Genomic DNA, 20,661 nt, shown 5'->3' with positions numbered 1-20,661 from the left:
GTAGAGCTTCAACAGAATTTGGACACTTTATTGCCAGAAGATTATAAAAAGCGATTCAAAGAGACTATGACTAAATCTTCGGCACTCACACGCCAGCAATTCAGCATGGTGAAGCATCTAGCTGAAATTGAGTCTAGATCTCTGACAACTGCTGTGTCGATAAGAAGACATGCCTGGCTTAGCTCTTCCTCGTTACAGAATGATATGAAGGAGAAGAGCGAAGGTCTGCCATTCGATGGAAAAGCCTCTTCAGTGAGGAAGTTAACTCCGCCATGGAGAAGTTAAAGAAATCAGAATTTATGTCAGCGACTTTTTCAGCCTCTTCTTCTTCATCTACCTACACTTTGAGATATAAGTCATATTCTAAACAGAGGCCAACCTTTAGACAAGAAGACAGGATGGGGGACTTCAGGAAACAATACCTCCCTTACAACAAACGTCCCTACTAGGACAAGAATAAAAACAACAATGGACAATGTACCAAGCAAGCAGAACCTCAGAAGCGTCTTTGAGGTTTATTATTGCCCTCTGTTGCATTTACATCTCCTGACGCAATTCCCCTCAACACTTCCTTCATCGGGGTAATAACATCATGGTGTGCAACCAACTCCACCAGGTTTGCACCTCCATCATTGATGCCAGCAACAAACTCTTATCAAGCTGTCACACCATGCCCCTGCATGGCACCGCATTACATCGGACCGTTGGGTCCTTAAGATAGTTTCCGTGGGGTTCAAGGTTATTCCGAAGTTCTCCGGGGTGAGATTCACTCAACCCACCCCTTCATTAAGGGAAGAGGTGAAGGAGCTGCTAGCAAAGGGTGCAGCTGCCCTTGTGTAGTGGGCACACGGATGGGAGGGTTTTTACTCCTGGTACTTTCAGATACCAAAGAGAGGAGGTGGAATCTGATCGATTATGGATCTTCACCACTTAAACAAATTTGCCTATGTGAAAAAACTCTGAATGATAGCATTGCAGGAGATCTTACCTCTTCTGTATCAAGAAAACTGGCTTACAACGCTGGATCTAAGGGAGGCCTATTTTCACATTGGCATCAGGAAGGCACACAGAAAATATCGTTTCACCATAAAACAAGTATACCAATACAAGTTATTAGCCTTTGGCATTTCCACCGCTCCCAGCATATTCACCAAGTGCATGGTGGTCATGCTAGGTCACCTGAGAATGCAGGAAATTGCAGTCTGCCTTTATTTGGATGACTGGCTCATAACATCAAAAGACCAAAACTAGTTGCATGCCCTCAACTCCTGCCTGTAGGCTTCCAGTGGTATCTGGTGGGCCACTGTGTGAAACAGGATGCTGGATTAGCTGGGTCTTGGGCCTGATCAAGCAGGGCTGTTATGTTCTCATACGTCGTATGTATTAGATCTCCTCCAAGACAATTGGAAAAAGTCTCACCTAGAACCTGTACATGTTATAAGCTACATTGGTGCCATTCTAAACACAAAAACGAAACAGGCATACTTACCCCAGGAATGCTGAAACTGCATCAGGGAGATGGTTGAGTTTCCAACAACATCCAACTCAGCCCGCTCGACTCCTACAAAGACTGCATGTTGAATAGGCTTCTAACAAAGCTATTGCTTAACCAAAGAGAGCCTTCCATGAGATGTAATTACTTGAGAAAGTGGCTGCATTTCAAAAACTATGCAAAACGCAGAGGTTTTAACCCCAAAGCAGGCCACAATCAAAGAGGTTCTTCTCTATTTGACAACCTTGAAATCTCAGGATTTGGTGAATGTGTTACTGAAAGTCCATCTAGCAGCACTCTCATCAAAACATCTTGGCTGGGAAGGCACAACACTCTTCTCACACCCTGATAATAGAGCTTTTCTAAAAGGCTTCATGAACTTAAATCCACCTATTTGAATTCCAGTGAAGCAATGGAGCATATCATTGGTTCTCTTGGCCTTGACAAAAAGCCTTTCTTATAGCCATAACGACGGCTAAACGAGCTAATGAACTAACAGCTTTGCGTGTAGACCCCTGCTAACTGTGCAAAGAGGCACCTTTTACCTTGGTGATTCTCTTTATTTAGCAGGGGGAGAGTAACTGGCCCTGTCTATCCCCAGCACAGTACCTCCAGTGACTGTTGCTAGTGTCTGTCTTATGTTTCTTTTTAGAATGTGAGCCCTTTCTGAGGGACAGAGTTTCATCTTGCTTGTTGTTTCTCTGTGTAAACCGCCCTGAGCCCTTTTTGGAAGGGTGGTATAGAAATCAAATTAATAACAACAACAACAACAACAACCGTACCTGTTACTAATCCCATGCATGGCAGCTCTCGTGAGAGTTTGCAAGCAGCTGCCTGGGGGATAGCGACGGGGAGACAATGGCGGTGGCAGCCGGTCTGGCCGGCAGGAGCAGGCAGCAGCAGCGGGCTGGCCTGGCTAGCGGGAGTAGAAGGTGGCCAGAAACTGCAGGGTGGAGGCGAGCAGCAGGCAGAGTGGGAAAGTGGCCAGTCAGCCAGAAACCGGGCATGCCAGTGGGGGAGTGGTAGTGGGTGTGCCGACCAGAGGCGCAGATGCTCTACGCCTGGCCCAGCTAGTTAAGTATTTTATTTATTTATTTTATATACTGCCTAACTTCAAAGGCTCTAGGCAGTTCATAAAAATAAACACAAGAATAACAAAAGAAGTTGAGGGCAAAAGCAAAGCAACCGGCCACTAGCCAAAGCAAGCGCCTGCTCATCCAGGTGGTTTGCAGCAACATGCTGCTCTTGCAATTGCCAGGGAGAGTGGACAATCCGCAACATCCCACCTAGCCACAGCTGCTGATAGGGCAGCCAGTAGCAATTTGTACCCCTCTGTCGCCGTCCCAGCCGTCAGCCCCATGCAGAGTCAGTGACCATCTACAGTCAGGTGCACCAATCCCGGCTGCGCCTCAGTCTGCTCCACCACCAGCCACATTGGGCTCGTAGGCATGCTGCCCGCTGCACTGCTAGTGGTTTCACCGCTAGCTGTGATGGCTCCACCTGTCTCTCTACACTGCATAGAAAGAACCATTCGTGGTATATCCAATATTTCTTATTGGTACAGATTACTATTTATTGTACTCTGTAAAATGCTTTGCGGTCTGTATTGTTCGTTTCCATAAGAACTTATGAGGTGGGATGTCTATTAATCACATAATGAGTCTGATAGAAGCATGCGTCTGATAGACCCCTGCTAACTGGGCAAAGAGGCACCTAATACCATGGCGATTCTCTTTATTTAGCAGGGGGAGAGTAACTGGCCCTATCCACCCCCAGCACAGTACTTCCAGTGACTGTTGCTGGTGTCTTGTCTGTTTCTTTTTAGATTGTGAGCCCTTTGGGGACAGGGAGCCGTCTTATTTATTTATGATTTCTCTGTGTAAACTGCCCTGAGCCATTTTTGGAAGGACGGTATAGAAATCGAAATAATAACAATAAGTAAAATCAACCATCTGCTGTACATGGATGATCTGAAGTTGTATGGAAAGTCCCAGTCAGAAATTGAATCACTGCTAAACACTGTCCGTATATTTAGTAGCGATATAGCAATGGAGTTTGGACTAGACAAGTGTGCTGCATTAATAATGAACAGAGGAAAAATAACAAAAACAGAAGGAATAGAACTGCCCAATGGAAGCAAGATCAAGAACCTGGAAGAGAAAGAACATTGAAATACTTGGGCATTCTCCAGGCTGATAACATCGCACACACTGAAGTTAAAAGAAAAATTGGAAGTGAATACATCAGGAGAGTTAGAAAAATCCTCAAGTCCAAACTCAATGGCGGGAACACCATACAAGCCATAAACACCTGGGCTATACCTGTTATCAGATACACTGCAAGAATAATAGACTGGACCCAGGCAGAGCTAGAGACGCTAGATCGTAAGACCAGGAAAATCATGACCATCAATCTTGCTCTGCACCCCTGCAGTGATGTTGATAGGCTATACCTCCCTTGCAGCTCAGGTGGAAGAGGAATTCTGCAAGTCCATCAAACAGTAGAGGAGGAGAAAAGAAGCCTTGAAGAATATATCAAGGACAGTGAAGAAGATGCACTTCAAATGGTCAATAATGCGAAACTATTCAACACCAATGAAACAAAGCAGGCCTACAAGAAAGAACAAGTCAAGAACCAAGCAGAAAAATGGAGAAATAAGCCCTTGCATGGTCAATATTTGCACAATATAAGTTGAAAATCAGACATCACCAAGACCTGGCAATGGCTTAAGAATGGCAAGTTGAAGAAAGAAACAGAGGGTTTAATACTGGCTGCACAAGAACAGGCACTAAGAACAAATGCAATAAGAGCAAAAGTAGAAAAGTCAACAACAAACAGCAAGTGCCGCCTTTGTAAAGAAGCAGATGAAACAGTGGACCACCTCATCAGCTGTTGTAAGAAGATCGCACAGACTGACTACAAACAAAGGCATGACAAGGTAGCAGGGATGATACACTGGAACATCTGCAAAAAATACAAGCTACCTGTAGCCAAGAATTGGTGGGACCATAAAATTGGAAAAGTTGTCAAAAATGAAGATGTAAAAATATTATGGGACTTCCGACTACAAACAGACAAACATCTGCCACACAATACACCAGATATAACTGTAGTCGAGAAGAAAGAAAAACAAGTTAAAATAATCGACATAACAATACCAGGGGATAGCCGAATAGAAGAAAAAGAAATAAGCAAAAATAACAAAATACAAATATCTACAGATTGAAATTGAAAGGCTGTGGCAGAAAAAGACCAAAATAATCCCAGTGGTAATTGGCGCCCTGGGTTCAGTTCCAAAAGACCTTGAAGAGCACCTCAACACCATAGGGGCCACAGAAATCACCATCAGCCAATTACAGAAAGCAGCTTTACTGGGAACAGCCTATATTCTGCGACAATATCTATAACAACAGCAACAACATTGACAATAAAATTCTGGCATCCCAGGTACTTGGGAGGGACCTGATGTCTGGATAAAACAAACCAGTCAATAACACCTGTCTGACTGTGTAAATAGATAAATAAATAAATAAATAAAAGAAGTAGAAGTTGAATCTGCATCTCTAGACCCTTGACTTTTAATTATTTATTATTATTTTATTTATAATATTTATACCCCGTCCCTCCTGTGCACTACTTGTTCAGGGTGGCTCACAATAAAATAGACATAGATACAATAAAAGTAATAAAATTAACTATTTTTTTAAAGTCAGACTAAAACCACAATTATTAGATTCAAATTAAAACTGAAAATTATATATAAAAAAGCTAAAGAACCTACCAGATATAACAAAACAGTAATGGAGCAGTAAAAAGCCTCCTTAAAAGGGTGTGTTTTAAGATGTTTTTAAAAAAACACTGAGGGCGGGAGCATGGCGAAGGTCTTCGGGGAGGGCGTTCCAAAGCCGAGGGGCCACAACCGAAAAGGCCCTGTCTCTAGCCCCTGCCAACTGGATCTCTGTTAGTGGTGGGGTCATGAGTAGGGCCTGAGATTGAGCGGAGGGCCCTGGCATATTCATATGGGGAATGTGGTCTGACAGGTCCCCGGCCCCAAGCTGTGTAGGGCTTTAAAGGTCAATACCAGCGTATTGAATCTAGCATGGAAGCGGACAGGTAGCCAATGAATCTTATGCAGGATGGGTGTAATACTTGTGAAGTGACTTACATCCACGAGCATCCTTGCAGCAGCATTCTGAACCAGCTGAAGCTTCTGAACAGTCTTCAAGGGCAGCCCCACGTAGAGTGCATTACAGTAGTCCAATCTGGATGTTACCAACGCATGAATGACTGAGGTCAGGTCCGACTTTTCCAAGTAGGGTCGCAGCCGGCGTACGAGCCGTAGTTGGTAAAAGGCCCTTCTGCACACCGCCACCACCTGTGCCTCCAAGGACAGTGTTGGGTCCAGAAGCACCCCCAAGCTGCAGACTTTGTCTTTCAGAGGGAGCGTGACCCCTTCCAAGACCAGATTAATCTCATTACTCGGATGATCCATTCTACCAACTCAGAGCACTTCCATCTTATCTGGATTGAATTTCAACTTGTTGCCCACATCCAGTCCAGAACAGCCTCCAAGCCCCGGTTCAGAGCATCCACTGCCTCCCTAGTGTCTGCTGACTTAAAAGATAGGTAGAGCTGGGTGTCATCAGCATATTGATGACACCACAGCCCACACCTATGGATGACCTCTCCCAGGGGCTTTATGTAAATGTGAAACAGCATGGGGGACAGAATAGATCCTTGTGGCACCCCATAGACCAGAGGGTGGAGCAGGCATCCCCCAGCATCACCTTCTGAATATGACCCCCTAGGTAGTGTTGTGACTTAAATTAAGAGACCAGATTGTAGGATCTCAATCCCTTTCCTCTAGTACATGAATTTTTCCCTTAACCTAAACTGCTTGTTAAGACTAATCAGAGTATCCTTGTAACCTAGGATTTGTGACCAGCTTCAAACCAAGATCTCAGCTCTTAGGCTATGAGCATACTCTAATTAGTGGTAAGCCATGGGTAATTATGAGGCAGACGTGGGATTGGTGCAGGTGTAATGCTTCCAAATCAACAGACCATGGTTTGATTATGCAGTTTTATGTGGGCTCCCACTTTTATTAATTGTGGAGCTAGAGCTATGGTTAATGTACTGATATTTTCATGAACTTTGGTTGGTGCCAAATCACAGTCTTAAACCACAGAAGGCACTGATATGAAAGCAGTGACTTGGTGCTAAAGGATTTATTTATTTAGCATAATTGTATACCACCCCATATGTAAGGCTCTGGGTGGTTCATAATCTAAAAGCACAACCATTAAAACTTAAGTATAAATAAAACCATTAAAAATACAGATAAAAAGTTTAAAATGTAAAACTTAAAACTACTGTATAAACTAAAAGTGTGACTAAACAGGTATGTTTTCAGATCCTCCTTAGAAACATCCAGAGAAAGAGAGGCTCTAATTTTGTAAGGAAGCATTTTCCAGAGCAACCCCAGAAAAGGCCTGCTTTTGAGTTGCCACTAACTGAACTGCAACTGGACTCTTTTAGTGAGTTGCCACTAACTGAACTGCAACTGGACTCTTAGTGAGTTGCCACTAACTGAACTGCAACTGGACTCTCCCTTATGATTATATTAAGCAGCGGGGTTCATGGAGAAGGCAGCATTCTCTTAAATACCTTTGACCTAAGCTGTTCAGGGCTTTATAGGTAATAACCAACACTTGGTATTTTGCCCAGGAACTTATTGGCAGTGGCAGCCAATGTAGTTTCTTTTTTTCTTTTTTTTAAGGGTGTAATATATCTTTAGGTAACCCTAGAGACCAACCTGGCTGTTGCATTCTATACCAGCTGCAGTTTCCGGACTATGTACAAAGGCAGTACAATGTAGAGTGTATTGCAGTCATCAAGTGTGGATGTTACCAGCATATGCCCCACTGCTTTTAAGGTAGGTTATCTTCAGAAATGGATGTAGCTGGAGTATTGGCCAAAGCCAATAAAAAGCCCTCCTGGCCAGTGCCTCAACCTGAGAAACCAGGTTGAGGCAGTATCTCCTATACATTGTACCTGCTCTAAGTTCCGACCTCCCACAATTACCTCTGTCTTGTTTGGATTCAGCCTCAGTTTGATATCCCTCATCCAGCCCATTACTACCTCCAGACAGGCATTTAGGGAAGTTAAGCTATTTCCTGATGAAGTTGACATGGAGAAATAGGTTTGGGTGTCATCAGCATATTGATAACACCCTGCACCAAACCTCTTAATGATCTCTCCCAGCAGTTTCATGTAGATAGAATGGAGCCCTGTAGGACCCCATACAATAATCCTGTTTGACGAGCAACAATCTCCAAATGACATCGTTTGGAATCTACTTGAGATGTAGGAGTGGTTAGTGAAAGTGTCATGCATAACACTTAGTTGTAGTTAGCTCCAAAACTGAACACTGTGCAAGAGCCATTGCCCTATTGTCAAACTACGACAGTATTGCATCTAGATGGCTCTGTCCAGAGAGACCATGTTGGAAGGTTAAGAGGTCCCCTCAAGGGAAGGGCCTGGACAAGAGAGTGTCTGCTTTCATCACCTGCTCTTGTTCCCTTAACCATGTTTAAGGGTTAGGTGTGTACCTGTCCTTAGGCTATTCAGCTTTCCAAAAGAAAGCTGATTAACCTGTCCAATTTGGGTTTGTTCATTCTTAGTTGATCTTGAAGAGACCAGTTTTTGGTGTGATAGTTGAAGGAGCTGAACTTAATGAGATGGCATGGGTCTGAAGAAGAATTCCATATGTGAGGGAAGTATTACATTTGCACTTTGGTTTCAACTGATGGTTGTAACCCCCCCTGCTGCCCCATAATGTGAGTACAAACACAGCAGAATAGTTCCCATAGTGCAGTGTGCTGCACTGACACTGAGTACACAAGTTTATCTCTTTTCCTGGAAACTTCTGTAAAACTGCTGAAATTTGGCAGTTTCTGACCTGTTTTCCTGAATCCGGCTGTATGCAGCTGAATTGGCCAGAAGAAATGTCTCCTATGTGAGCTGTCCCTAAAGTATTTGGTTATGTTATGGTTGAGGTAGAAAGCCCAATACTTCTGCCTAAGCCTTTGGCATGACTTCAGACAAGTCTGAAATGATGCATAGTCTCTCCAGCAGACTAAATTAGTCTGCTGCAGTTAGATAAACTTGCTTTAAAGAAGAAATAAGCCAAGTACCACAACTGTATAACTATAGGTGACCCCCCCTTATCCATGGTTTCAGCAACCATGGTTCCACATATCCACAGACAGATTTTAGAGACTTGGTTTCTTTATCCGTGGTATTAAAAATAGGCAACATTCACTTATTTGTGGTTTCAAGTGGTCGGAAATGACCTAGAAATGACTTGCGATGTCATTTCCTGCTGCCATTTTACAGTGCAGAGCCATTTTGTGGCTCTTAAATCCACCCCTGTGATTTTTTTTGCAAAAAATCAGAGGAGTTGGGAGTGGGCATTGCTGGAGACCTAGATAGCAAGGTAAAGGGAAAGTGTGCCATCAAGTGGATTTCGACTCCTGGTGCCCACAGAGCCCTGTTTTCGTAGAATACAGGAGGAATTTACCATTGCCTCCTCCCACACAGTATGAGATGATGCCTTTCAGCATCTTCCTATATCGCTGCTGCCCGATATAGGAAACATACCAGTGGGAATTCGAACCGGCAACCTTCTGCTTGTTAGTCAAGCATTTCCCCATTGCGCCACTTAAGGCAACTAGAGAGCAAGGTACTTCTGTTTTTATTTCTGCCCCTCCCCCCAGCCCTTTTTGTGTGTGCAGGAAACTAACCCCTGGATTCCCATAGAGGTATGGTTTCATTATTCCGTTTCTGTATTCATGCCTATAGGTAAGAATGGAACCCCCAAGAATAACGAGGGCCACCTGTACTGCATTTATTATAATTGAAAGTCCAGATGTTGGTAACTACATGAGAACAATGGCTGAGTAGCTAGATTGTGGGACTAGTATGCTGAAAATCTGAGTTGTCTCTGATAGTACACTTGCCATTAGCTTGTTCGCAAACAACTACCCTTTTCATGAAATTCTGCTGTAACTAAAATAGAAGGTCCTGTAGAACTCTGCATACAATTAAGCATTTATACTCCAAAAACTAACTCTGAGAATGGATATGATACAATTTTGCTTCGATTTTAATTTAGCTGGAGATTGTGGGGCATTTTGTGCAGAAGTGTAGGTATTGAAGCAGTGACGAAATCATGAATAAACATAACCTAACTAGCTCTTAAGCACAAAATGGTTCTAGAAACTCTGGATTGGAACTATTCATAACATTTAACTTCTCTGATTATGCATGTATTCTGTTAACGGTCTAACAGTTGCCAAATTGGGATTGTTGGTTTCAGAATACTGGGATATTTTACATAGTTGTGAAGTACAGGTAATAGTAAAGTTCTGAAGGTAACTTTGTTCCTTTCCCTCAATGGCAATTTTGGTTTTTTGTCAATACTTTGTTCAGTCACTTCCCATAAAATATGTGCTCCTTCTTTTTGCATTAGAATAAGATGCAATCTACCTACAACCAGTAAACTTTATAAAAAGACACTTCATTTAAATCAGATTTTTAAAAATCTGTGTTTTAGAGTCGTAAGTAAATACAAAATTTTAAATTGACATGTAAAAAAATATAACATGGTTAAAATTGAATCTCATCCCAAACTTGCTATACCAACACTTGCTCTCCTAAAAATGAATTAATGACTTCCTCTCATGTACATTGAGTTACCTACCAATCAAACATGGGCATTCATTTCAGTTTCATCTTGTGAAAATAGCTCTAGTCTACCAGGAATGCCCAGCAATTACCAGCTCTTGCTTTTGAAAATTTATGGGCCTTGGTCTCTCTTTAAGTAGACTAAAGTTGCACATGTGCTGGATAGTAGGGCAGTTTTTTTGTGGTAGGCAGAGGCATTAAGTCAGACATAGTATAAGAAAGGAGGTGAAGTAGAAAAACAGTGGAATATTAAAGGGAAATTAAAGGGAAGGCATTATTCAGTAAACAGCTTCTTATAATGCCCCACACTTTGCCACAGAAAAACTAGCCCTATTCACATGTTATGTTGGTACAGCACTACACTTCCTATCTGTACCATGCATTTGAGGGGCCTGTATCCAGGTTCACTTTTAAAATAAATGCAGGTACAGTCATTCACACAAACATGTATGAGTGTATAACCATCTGTAAATTCATGCAACATAATGTCTGAATTAGGGCTAGCACAGTTATACCTTCTGGACATAGGAGACACTCTATCTGGGAATATTTGAAGAAATGCCTTCATTGAATAAAAAGAAAAAAAAATGTGTCTAGTGCAAACAGTGCAACCAAGAGATGCAGGTCCTTTACACAGTTAATGATTAAATATATCAATTACATTAAAAACCAGATATGTACTATTAACACAATTATAAAAAATCAAGTAATCTTTAAAAAAAATACACCTTTCTAGGTGGTGTCTGTGCCCTGGGTTGTAAACTAACATTTTTTAGCAATCATATTTTCACTATTTAAGAAATATGTGAAGAAATATCAGTGGGAAACTTGATCTAAATCGGTGATTAGACTGAGTTTTTATCTTGGTGATTTAAATCATGATTTGAATTGCCTTGATCAAGGACCCACAGCCAGCCATTCTTTGAGGTTCTCCCTCTGAACTTTTTCTGGCACAAGCAGAAGTCCTAGGAGAGAAGTGCATCTTCTGCCATTTTGCACTGGTATATGAAGAAGGTAGAAAGCAGTGGGAGCTACCTTCTACTGCTCAGAAATTCTTCCTGCTGTTTCTTACCACCTCAGAAGTGGCAGTGGAAAGCAGTAGTCCCTCTAATTGTTTTCATCTCTGTACAGAATGAGTTTTGTTCTGGGTGGCAGTATCAAGGCAATGTGTGCGCACCTGCATTCGGAATGGAGCCTTCGTGATTCAACCTGAGCAGGATCTAAATTGAACTGAGCAGGCATTCAAAAGCTTGTGAGCATGTGCTCGCCTTAGAGGGAACAGTGGTGGAAAGGTCTGTGTGGTCCTGGGTGTCCTACTCATCAGAGGGTTGGGGGCACTTGCCACTGGCAAGTGGATTTTTAAATGCCTGGTCTTGATTTAAATTGGTTATTTATATTGAGATAAACCTTAAAAAAAAAAAAGTGAGGTAATTGGATGAAGGTCATGGCACGTGGAGTGGTGCTTCCTTCTGCATCATTTTTTGTGGGTGAATTCCAGCCTGCACTCAAGTGCTATTTACTCTGTTAGAGAAGACTTAGTGGTTAGTATAGTTGGGGAGAGCATCACAAAGGAAAATCGTTTCCTCCCACCCCAAATGCTGCACTTCTGACATCCCTGTCCCTCGATGGCTTGTTGTTGTTTTTTTAAAGGAAAGGAAAATGAAACTACAAAGAACCAAGCATGGATCTCCTGCATTAATCTCTTGTTGTGTCTAGTAGAACTAGGCCTTAAGCTTGGTGAAGCACGAATCTTAAATTCAGAAGGATGCCATTTCTCCCAGATTTATCTCATTTTTCTTATAATGAAGAAACAGAAGTTTTTAAAGATTACATGAAAAAATATTTAAATAAAAAGTGTGCTTCTTTTGCCACCATGAAAAATGTTACGGGAGCAGTGTGCTCCCAAATTTAGTTTTTAATGTGTGTCTCAGGATGAAAAAGATTGGGAACATTGCTATAAGGTCCCTCAGTTGCCAGGTGTCTTTGCAAAGTCACTCTAGATCAGGCCTACTCAATTGTGGTCTTCTAGATGTTTTTGTATTACAACTTCCAGCATCCCCCAGCCACAGCGGCCAGTAGTCAGGGATGATGGGAGTTGTAGACCAGCATCTTCTGAAGGAAGGGTGAAATTGAGTAGCCCTGCTCCAGATGGATTGTTTCTGTCATAAATCTCTGCTGTGAATTGGCTGATAGCAATGGTCACTGTTCCCTAAGGGCTCAATCACTGACATTATGCACCAGGGCCCTCAACTCCTGCCTGTAGGCTCCCAGTGGCATCTGGTGGGCCACTGCGTGAAACAGGATGCTGGACTAGATGGGCCATGGGCCTGATCCAGCAGGGCTGTCCTTATGTCCTCATGATCAGATTTCCCCACTTGGCTTCAAAGCTCATTCCTTTGAGCTTTGACTACTTCATTTGCCTTGCTCTGTGCAGTGACACTGATAGGAGCCTGACATACCTAGAGGTGGGGTTGAGAATAAATGCAAAGGTTCTTTAGAATGTCAGATCAGAGTTAAGAGGCACCTTCACTGGCTTGTGGAAAATCTACAAGCTCGTTAGGGAAGTGTGGCATCTCAACCAGCCTTTATTCTATTTGGAATACTTCATTTGACCACTCAGTCAAATAAGAGCTAGCCTTCTGGGAGTGGTGCCCAGGAATAAATGGAAATATGTGATCTGTGGACTTATAATTGGAGGCTTCAGGTGAACTACATATTTAGGGCAATATATTTTCTCTCTCCCCCCCCCCCCACTTTCCTTCAACCATTTTATCCTGTGGTTATGCTCATGAATGTCATACTCAGGAGTTCTAGCTCCTATACTATGTATTGTAAGAACAGCCCTGCTGGATCAGGCTCAAGGCCCATCCAGTCCAGCATCCTGTTTCACACAGTGGCCTTCCAGATGCCTCTGAGAAGCCCACAGGCAAGAGGTGAGGGCATTCCCTCTCTCTTGCTGTTGCTCCCTTGCAAGCGGTATTTAAAGGCATCTTGCCTCTGAAGCGGGAGGTGGCCTGTAGTAGCCATTGATAGACCCATGGATCTGACCTCCGTGAATTTGTCTAAGCCCCTTCTAAAGCCATCCAAGTTGGTGGCCATCACCACATCCTGTGTCAGAGTATTCCATAGCTTGATTACGCACTGTGTGAAAAAGTACTTCCTTTTGTTTGGTCCTAAAATCCCCGGCCTTCAATTTCAGGGGATAACCCCTGGTTCTAGTGTTGTGAGAGGGAGAAAAATTTCTCTCTGTCCACTTTCTCTACTCCATGCATAATTTTTTTCATCTCTATCGTGTCTCCCCATATCGCTTTTTTTTCAAACTAGATGCTAGTTTTTAACTCTGTGCCTGCTGCTTTCAAATAAAGAGCCAAGTGTATCAGTGGTTGACAAATGTCTCAGAACATTGTGGAATTGTTTAAAATTCAGTATAAATATGTAATATAAACAATGTATGTGCTTGAATTCTGTGCTGTGCAAATGTAGCCCAGGATTCCTAGGATCAATAAAAAATTGTGTATGGAGTACATACACAGTGGAGCACATATACATTGTCTCTTCAGATGGATCTTGTAAGTGTATTTTTATTGGATTCCTTCTGATTTTCAGATAGTTCATAATGAACAGCTCTTCTGCACCATGGCTAATTTGTTCTGATTTTTAAAAATGGTTTGGTTAAAGAAGGCTAAGCAAGAAATGCATCTTTTTAAAAAAAACAGCCTTACAACTTGTGAGAGTTCCACCATTAAACTGCCAGACTTTTTAAACATATATTTCTCACTTTTAAAAATCAGAATGAACTAAGCATGGTATGCAAGGATAATTGGATATCACTTGGCTAACTTGGCTGAAGTTTTAATTATTCCAAATAATTTGGCATGGTTATTTACTTTCACTATGACTGCAGTGTGAATACAACTGGTTGAAGTTTTGTATTTCTAAAATAGGCAATTTAAGATCTCTGAATGATGAAATATTTAGAAGGTAACATTTGTTCTAAATGTATTAGAAAATTCAGGTACAATCCTCTTTTTAATAGAAAAGATACAGTGCTGATAAAATTATGTAAGCTCTGAAATGAGCATGTACATATCTGTACTTCTAATGAAATTAAAGTCATTAGGTCTTGTGAAATATTTTAAAAGCAAAATATAGAAATAGCAAACATTTTCACATTACATTTCAAGAAAAGGTTAAAAGTATCTAGAACAATTCTGGGTATTCTAAGCTTTTGGAAAACTAGTGTGTATTGCCAAATTCAGGCATGTTACATTTTCTGTCCTTTGCATATACATTTGCATCTGACTGTAGTTTTTTTAGTTTTTGCTAAATTATCTGCAAATTGGTAGATATATTTAAGTGATTAAAACCATTGAAGTCTTAAATGTACATGCCATTGAGCTTTTCTCCATTCCTATTGTATTTAGCTCAGGATGATTTTTACAACAACAAAAAAGAGTTGGAATTAAGGGCATGTAATGAGAACTTTAGGACTTCAAAGTTAGCGTTTGCTTTTCCAGTGTAACAATCAAACCTCCTGATCTTCTAGAGGCAAATAAGCTTCTAATTTCCTGGCATGTTTGCAACTGACTTCTTTAACTAATCATGCATGTGGCTGAAGTTTAAAATAGTGTCTTTGCATTTTTTGTGTGGTTTTCGTACTAACCTGATTGATGAACGAACATACGCTGAAGGGATTGGTAAATTGTCCACTGCCGATGGTAAAGCCTTCGCAGATCCTGAGGTGCTCCGAAGATTGACTTCTTCTGTCAGCTGTGCATTGGATGAAGCTGCTGCTGCATTGACACGGATGAGAGCAGAGAACAATCACAATGCAGGACAAGTGGACAAGTATGTATTGAGTTCATGTAAAACTTGTTTTGGTTCTATCTACATTTGATTTAAAATGCTGAACATTTGTGATAAAATGTTAATATCAAACGTTTTGTAATGTGCTGCTCAGCAAGTTTCAGCAGTGTAGCTAAGCCTAGGTTTTAATTTCAGATGTATGAGGAGCAGAAATAAACACTGAATTGTTGACCATTTGCCACCTTGCCAAAAAAAATCTGCTTGCAGCCATATCTCTTTCATGCCTCTGAAAAGATGTTCTTTAGTTGAGATGGAAGGCTCAAGTAGAGGAGATGGATTAACACCATGGGGCAGACTGTCAGACTTCTGCATGGTGGCTGTTCCTAAAATCTGTTCCTGCATAATGCATTTATGCCATCAGAATCAAGCTTTATTACAGTCAGAGACCAGCATAAAATTACACATTAAATGAAGGTAATACTGGAGAAAAGTTACATGTTGATAGAGGTGATTGCATAAGGCTAAAATTTAAAATGATTACAATTTAAAAAGAAACAAGCTACAAAAAGGAAATAGCTACTAAGAAACTAAAACCGCTAAACATACTTTTCCATAATAAAATGCACAGAAAAGATAGAAGGGGAATTTAAATAGTAGTAGTAATATAGCTGAAAATGATTTCATATGTGGTAAAAAACTAGAATTAAAATTAAGAATGGTTAAAACTGTAATAGTTGCCATAAGTTGGACTATTACTAAAAATGATAAAGTTACACGGAGTTACTAAATGGTAAAATACGCTAAATGTTGAAGTTACACTGCATTAATCTAATAAAATATTATGCATTGCCATGGCACATTTATGCCATGAGTACTATGTGTACAGTTCCATGCCTTCTTAAAAATTGGGTTAATGTGTAGTTGGTGGGAATGAGGCAGTTTGGAGCACGGAGTAAATTCTGACAGGTGGCTTAAAATGAGTATTATACAATCTGTATTGTGTGGATGTGGCAGTGAAACTTCTTAACAGACTGAGCTGGTGTGAGTAATGGAATATTCACAAACATTTGAACAGCTGGAGGAAGTTCTGAGAAGAAGAAATGTCCACATTAGTTAAGGAAGAGAGTTGGCTTGGCTGGGAGTGCTTATAGGGCAGACTGAGAACTGAATGGAGAGTAATCTCAGGAAGTAAGGAAAATGAAAGATGGAGACGATAGTCAGGGTGGCTGAAGAAAAGAAATGAAATAAGCAGTGTATTGAGAAACAGGAACTTGAGGGCACATGGTAAATAAGACACAGTTAAACAGATGCAGCATTTCTCACTGTGGGCTAGGGGTGTGCAACCATGGTCAGAATTCCCAATCTCACCATTCCCCCTCCACCACTACAGGGTGACAGCACATTGTGAATTTCATATACTGACTTTAACTATGTCGTTAATTATTTGCAGGCTTCTAGTAAAGGAAAAACTTTTGCTTGAAAAGAATAATGAATTTCATGCTGTGTGTTCATTGTGGTACACTTGGCATTAAACCAGCTTATTAATGGGGGTGGGGGGAACTATATTTATCACAACCCCAAAAGTGATCTTGATACAGATTTGGGATTTAAATAGGCCATATGCAATGTTAGTTGATTAAAAAATAAGGTAGTACCTTTTTAGAACAGGGATCAGCAACCTTGGTTTTCCAGCTGTTGCTGAGCTACAACTCCATTCATCCCAAGTTAAAATAAATGGCAACTGCTCCAGCAACAACTGGAGAGCCAAAGTTGCCTACCCATTTTAGGCTAATCAGTATTCTAAAGCATAAGCTTCTTTGGGTTATAACCAATTTCCTCAGATGCAGGTTGACAGCAAGGATGGTTAGTACCTGCCTGTAAATGAGCATTCTTGCTTTAACCCCGAATCTGAGGCAGTGGATTATAACCCATCTTATTTATTATCCAACTTATTTATTTGTTATTTCTCTATGTAAACTGCCCTGAGCCACTTTTTGGAAGGGCGGTATAGACATCAAATGAATGAATGAACCCACAGAAGCGTATGCATTAAAATACTGGTTAGTGTGAAAGGTGCTCCGTGCTTCCGTTGTAAACTGCAGTTGAGGGCTCCATCTCCTCAGTTTCTATTTGACGGCCAGTGTCAATACCTCGGTACTGGCTCCTCGGATTAGTTGAAATAGGAAGGACAAGTGAGTTTTCAGGATTGATTTTTCGGAACAATTGGACCTCAGAATTGGTTTAGACCATTCTTTTGGTAAAGGGATGGGTTGTGTGTGTTGTGGTTTTTTAAAAAAAGGACTTGGAAAAGGATTTGTAAAAGGACACTGCAGGGTGTTCGCCCCCAGCCACTCCTTAACGTCATGAAGTTAAAGAAAACATTTAAAAGATGTGTAGAATGCCGTGCAAAGCTTCCATCTACAGATGTCAATGAATCATGCTTCTTGTGCCTTGGAGAGCAGCATAATACTTCTGCTTGCAAAATCTGCTGCTCATTTTCCAAACAATGAAAAACAGAGCACTGTATCTTCGAGCGTCGTCGTACGATGAGGTATTAAGACTGTAGAAACCAAGCTACCCGTCGACGTTGGAGACTCACTCAAGCTCGATGTTGAGCGTGCTTGGAGCTCCAGTGACGCAGTCTACAACGGTGTCGGTGCAGACAGAGCCTGTTCTCTGCCTCTTCTTTGGTCTTCCCTTGAAGACCAAAGGAGGTCTCAAAGACAAGCCACAAACTTTTTTTTTTTTTAAGCAGAAGCTCACCTCAGGAGAGGAGACCGCTTCACTGTTGACAAATAAGCACCACAGCAAAACATGGAATGGAACTCCATCCCCAACAGTGGTGCAGGGTTATAGCCCGACAAGGGAGACAGAAGAGCGGCTGCTGACATCGAAGCACCAAACTGCGGCTAGGATGTCGAGGACTTAGACAGTCTGCAATACCGAAGCCTCACCATTTATGTCGATGTTGACATTGGGAGATTGCAAAGAAGGCAACGTTGAAGTCGACACGGTTGACAAAAGGAGCAGCAACATCTACATTGATGCAGCAGCTAGCTGCGTTGACATCGAGAAGACTCCTCCATTTGTCCCCATCACAAACTCCAGTACCAGTCCCCTTCCACTCCACAACAGAGCATTAGAGTAGAGAAGGGGGTGGAGTTAATGGATATGGCGATGGATTCTGACCAGGATGAAGAGGTTTCTTTGAACCAAAATACTGCAAATTCACTGCTGTCGATGCTAGACTCCACTTCTAGCACACCATCAGGGTCGATGTTTCATGGCTTCTTGAGCACTGGCCTTGACGTTGAGCAAGACACTGATGATGATCTGATGGTGCATCCAAAAATCCCATCAATGTCGCCACTACATAGTGTGTCTGCTGTGAGACCATTCTGTTTAATGTCACCATTGCAGAGTTTGGAGCAAGTGCCTACACGGAATTCACTAGGACTTGCCTGACGAAAGCCATCCCCTGCAGCACTACTGACAACAGCTGTGTCTTCTGCTTTTGTGCCCCTCACACGGAGGTCCCCAATGCAATATGCAGATTCACAGGGACGCCGTGAACAACCAGGTCAAGGCATTCAACAACAAAGAGAGCTGACTCATTCTTGTGGGTTTAGACATGCTGCAACCCTAACCTTACCAGATGACTATGCAGATTACCTCCAGTGGAAAGTGCAATGTGAGATTCATCTACCTAGCGGCACCTGCTGTTCAGACTGCCTCAGCTGCATGTTGGACGCAACCATTATGACCAGTTCTGCAACCATTGCAACCAATTATGCCTACGCCAGAGTTGCAGCAAGTGCCTAAGGAACCGCCAAAAGAACCAAGCAAAAGGAAGACAATGTCTCCTGTGATTCCACCTTTGCCGTTATTGGCAGAGGGTGATGGATACACTTCAGAATTGTCGGATTCCGATTCCAATAGGGCCATTCACCCTTCGGATCCACCCTCTGATGTGCTACCAAGAATGTCAACATCCCCATCGGAAGAGCTGAAAGCCTACCATGCTCTTATTAGAGAAATTGCTGAGGTGTTAGGTATTGACTTGAAGTTGCCAGAGGCAGATCAGTCTTAAAGATCCAGTGTATAATATGATGGCTGCAACTAAATCTTCACTTCCTCTGACCCTGCCAATAATACCAGTGATGACTAAGGTGGCTAAAGCAGCCTTGGAGGTGCTTCAGACCTCAACACCAACATAAAAATGTTTCGAAGGTTTATACAGGGTGCAGGAGGAGGATAATGCTTACCTACTGCGTCATCCTATGCCAAATTCCATGGTGATTCACTACACATTGTCTTTGAAGGTGGGACGTTGCCATATAACACCATCTGACAAGGAAGGCAGAAAGATAGATATGTTAGGCAGAAAGATATACACTACATCTGGCTTGGTAATCAGAATTGCAAACTCTGCAGCCTGCATGGCTAGGTACAAACATTTCCTATGGGACACCTTATTGCAAGACTCCACTTATTTGTCACCAGAGGAGTTCCAAGATAGATTCACAAAACTTTATGAGAAAACATCAGTTACTGGGCAGCAGCTTGCAGAAACAGAGTTGAGCTATGGTTACTGCGTTGACTATGCGCTGCCATGCTTGGCTTATTGCAGACCCACCTTATTGCAACAAGACATGTTTGAGAGGGCGGGAAACTTAGCATTTGATGGGAAAGGCCTTTTAAATGAGAATACAGATACAACAATGGAGACTTTGAAAAAATCGAAGTTCACAGCAAAAACGTTTTATGGCCTCAACGTCTGCAACAGCTTTGTCCTCCCGGTATCACCCTTATGGTCGTCAAAGGCCACCATACAAGCAACAGGAAAGAAGAGATTATAAATGACAATATAGACCCTTCCAAAGAAATAGAGGATTCAGACAAAGAAATAAAAATCAAAACGTCAGGTCTAACAAGGACAATGCCAAGCAGAGCCTTTGATTTAGTCAACAGTCCACTGCACAAACATCAACAGATAATTGTCAAAGCACCCAACACATGCTTTGTAGTTGCCAACAACTCCATCAAGCTGGCAAGCCATACTCAAGCATGGCACAACATAACATCAGATCGATGGGTGCTCAGAATAATCGAGATTGGTTATGCAATAGAATTCAAAACTTTGCTTCCATTCTCGGGACTAAAATACACCAAAGCAACCCCAGAGCTACAAGTGGAGGAGCATGTGCTCCTAAAGAAACAGGTAATTGTCCCAGTGCAGTGGACAGAGACTTTCCAGATTTTATTCCCATTATTTCCAGATCCCAGAGAAGGATGGGGGAATCAGGGTGATCATGCATCTTTGCAGACTGAATTGGTACATGTGGACACGCAAATTCAGAATGACAACATTGCAGGGGATACTACCCTTCCTAAACAAGGAAGAGAGGGCAAAAACGTTCGATTTGAAGGATATGTACTTCCATGTGGGGATACAGGAAAACCACCGCAGGTACCTGAGATTTACAGTGGGAAATGCAGTGTACCAATACACTGTCCTACCCATTGGATTGTCAACAGCCCCGTGTGTTTTCACAAAGGTAATGGCAGCAGTAGTAGCATATTTGCGGACAGAGGGAATAGCAGAGGGAATAGCT

The 20,661-nt window shown here is 41.9% G+C and overlaps 1 protein-coding gene across 8 annotated transcripts in view; it reads left to right on the top strand.

Annotated features, from left to right (window-relative positions):
• The window catches only part of ANKHD1 (ankyrin repeat and KH domain containing 1), a 158,700-nt gene that overhangs the window by 27,764 nt on the left and 110,275 nt on the right, over positions 1–20,661 (top strand). For all 8 annotated transcript variants that reach the window (XM_053242848.1, XM_053242855.1, XM_053242854.1 and 5 more), the window contains exon 3: positions 14,932–15,088. In XM_053242848.1, the coding sequence (XP_053098823.1) occupies positions 14,932–15,088 (157 nt within the window). The remainder of the gene's footprint in view (positions 1–14,931; positions 15,089–20,661) is intronic.

Source organism: Hemicordylus capensis, chromosome 4 (genome assembly GCF_027244095.1).
Source record: "Hemicordylus capensis ecotype Gifberg chromosome 4, rHemCap1.1.pri, whole genome shotgun sequence".
NCBI lineage: Eukaryota > Metazoa > Chordata > Lepidosauria > Squamata > Cordylidae > Hemicordylus > Hemicordylus capensis.
This window is presented reverse-complemented; position numbering and strand designations above follow the sequence as displayed.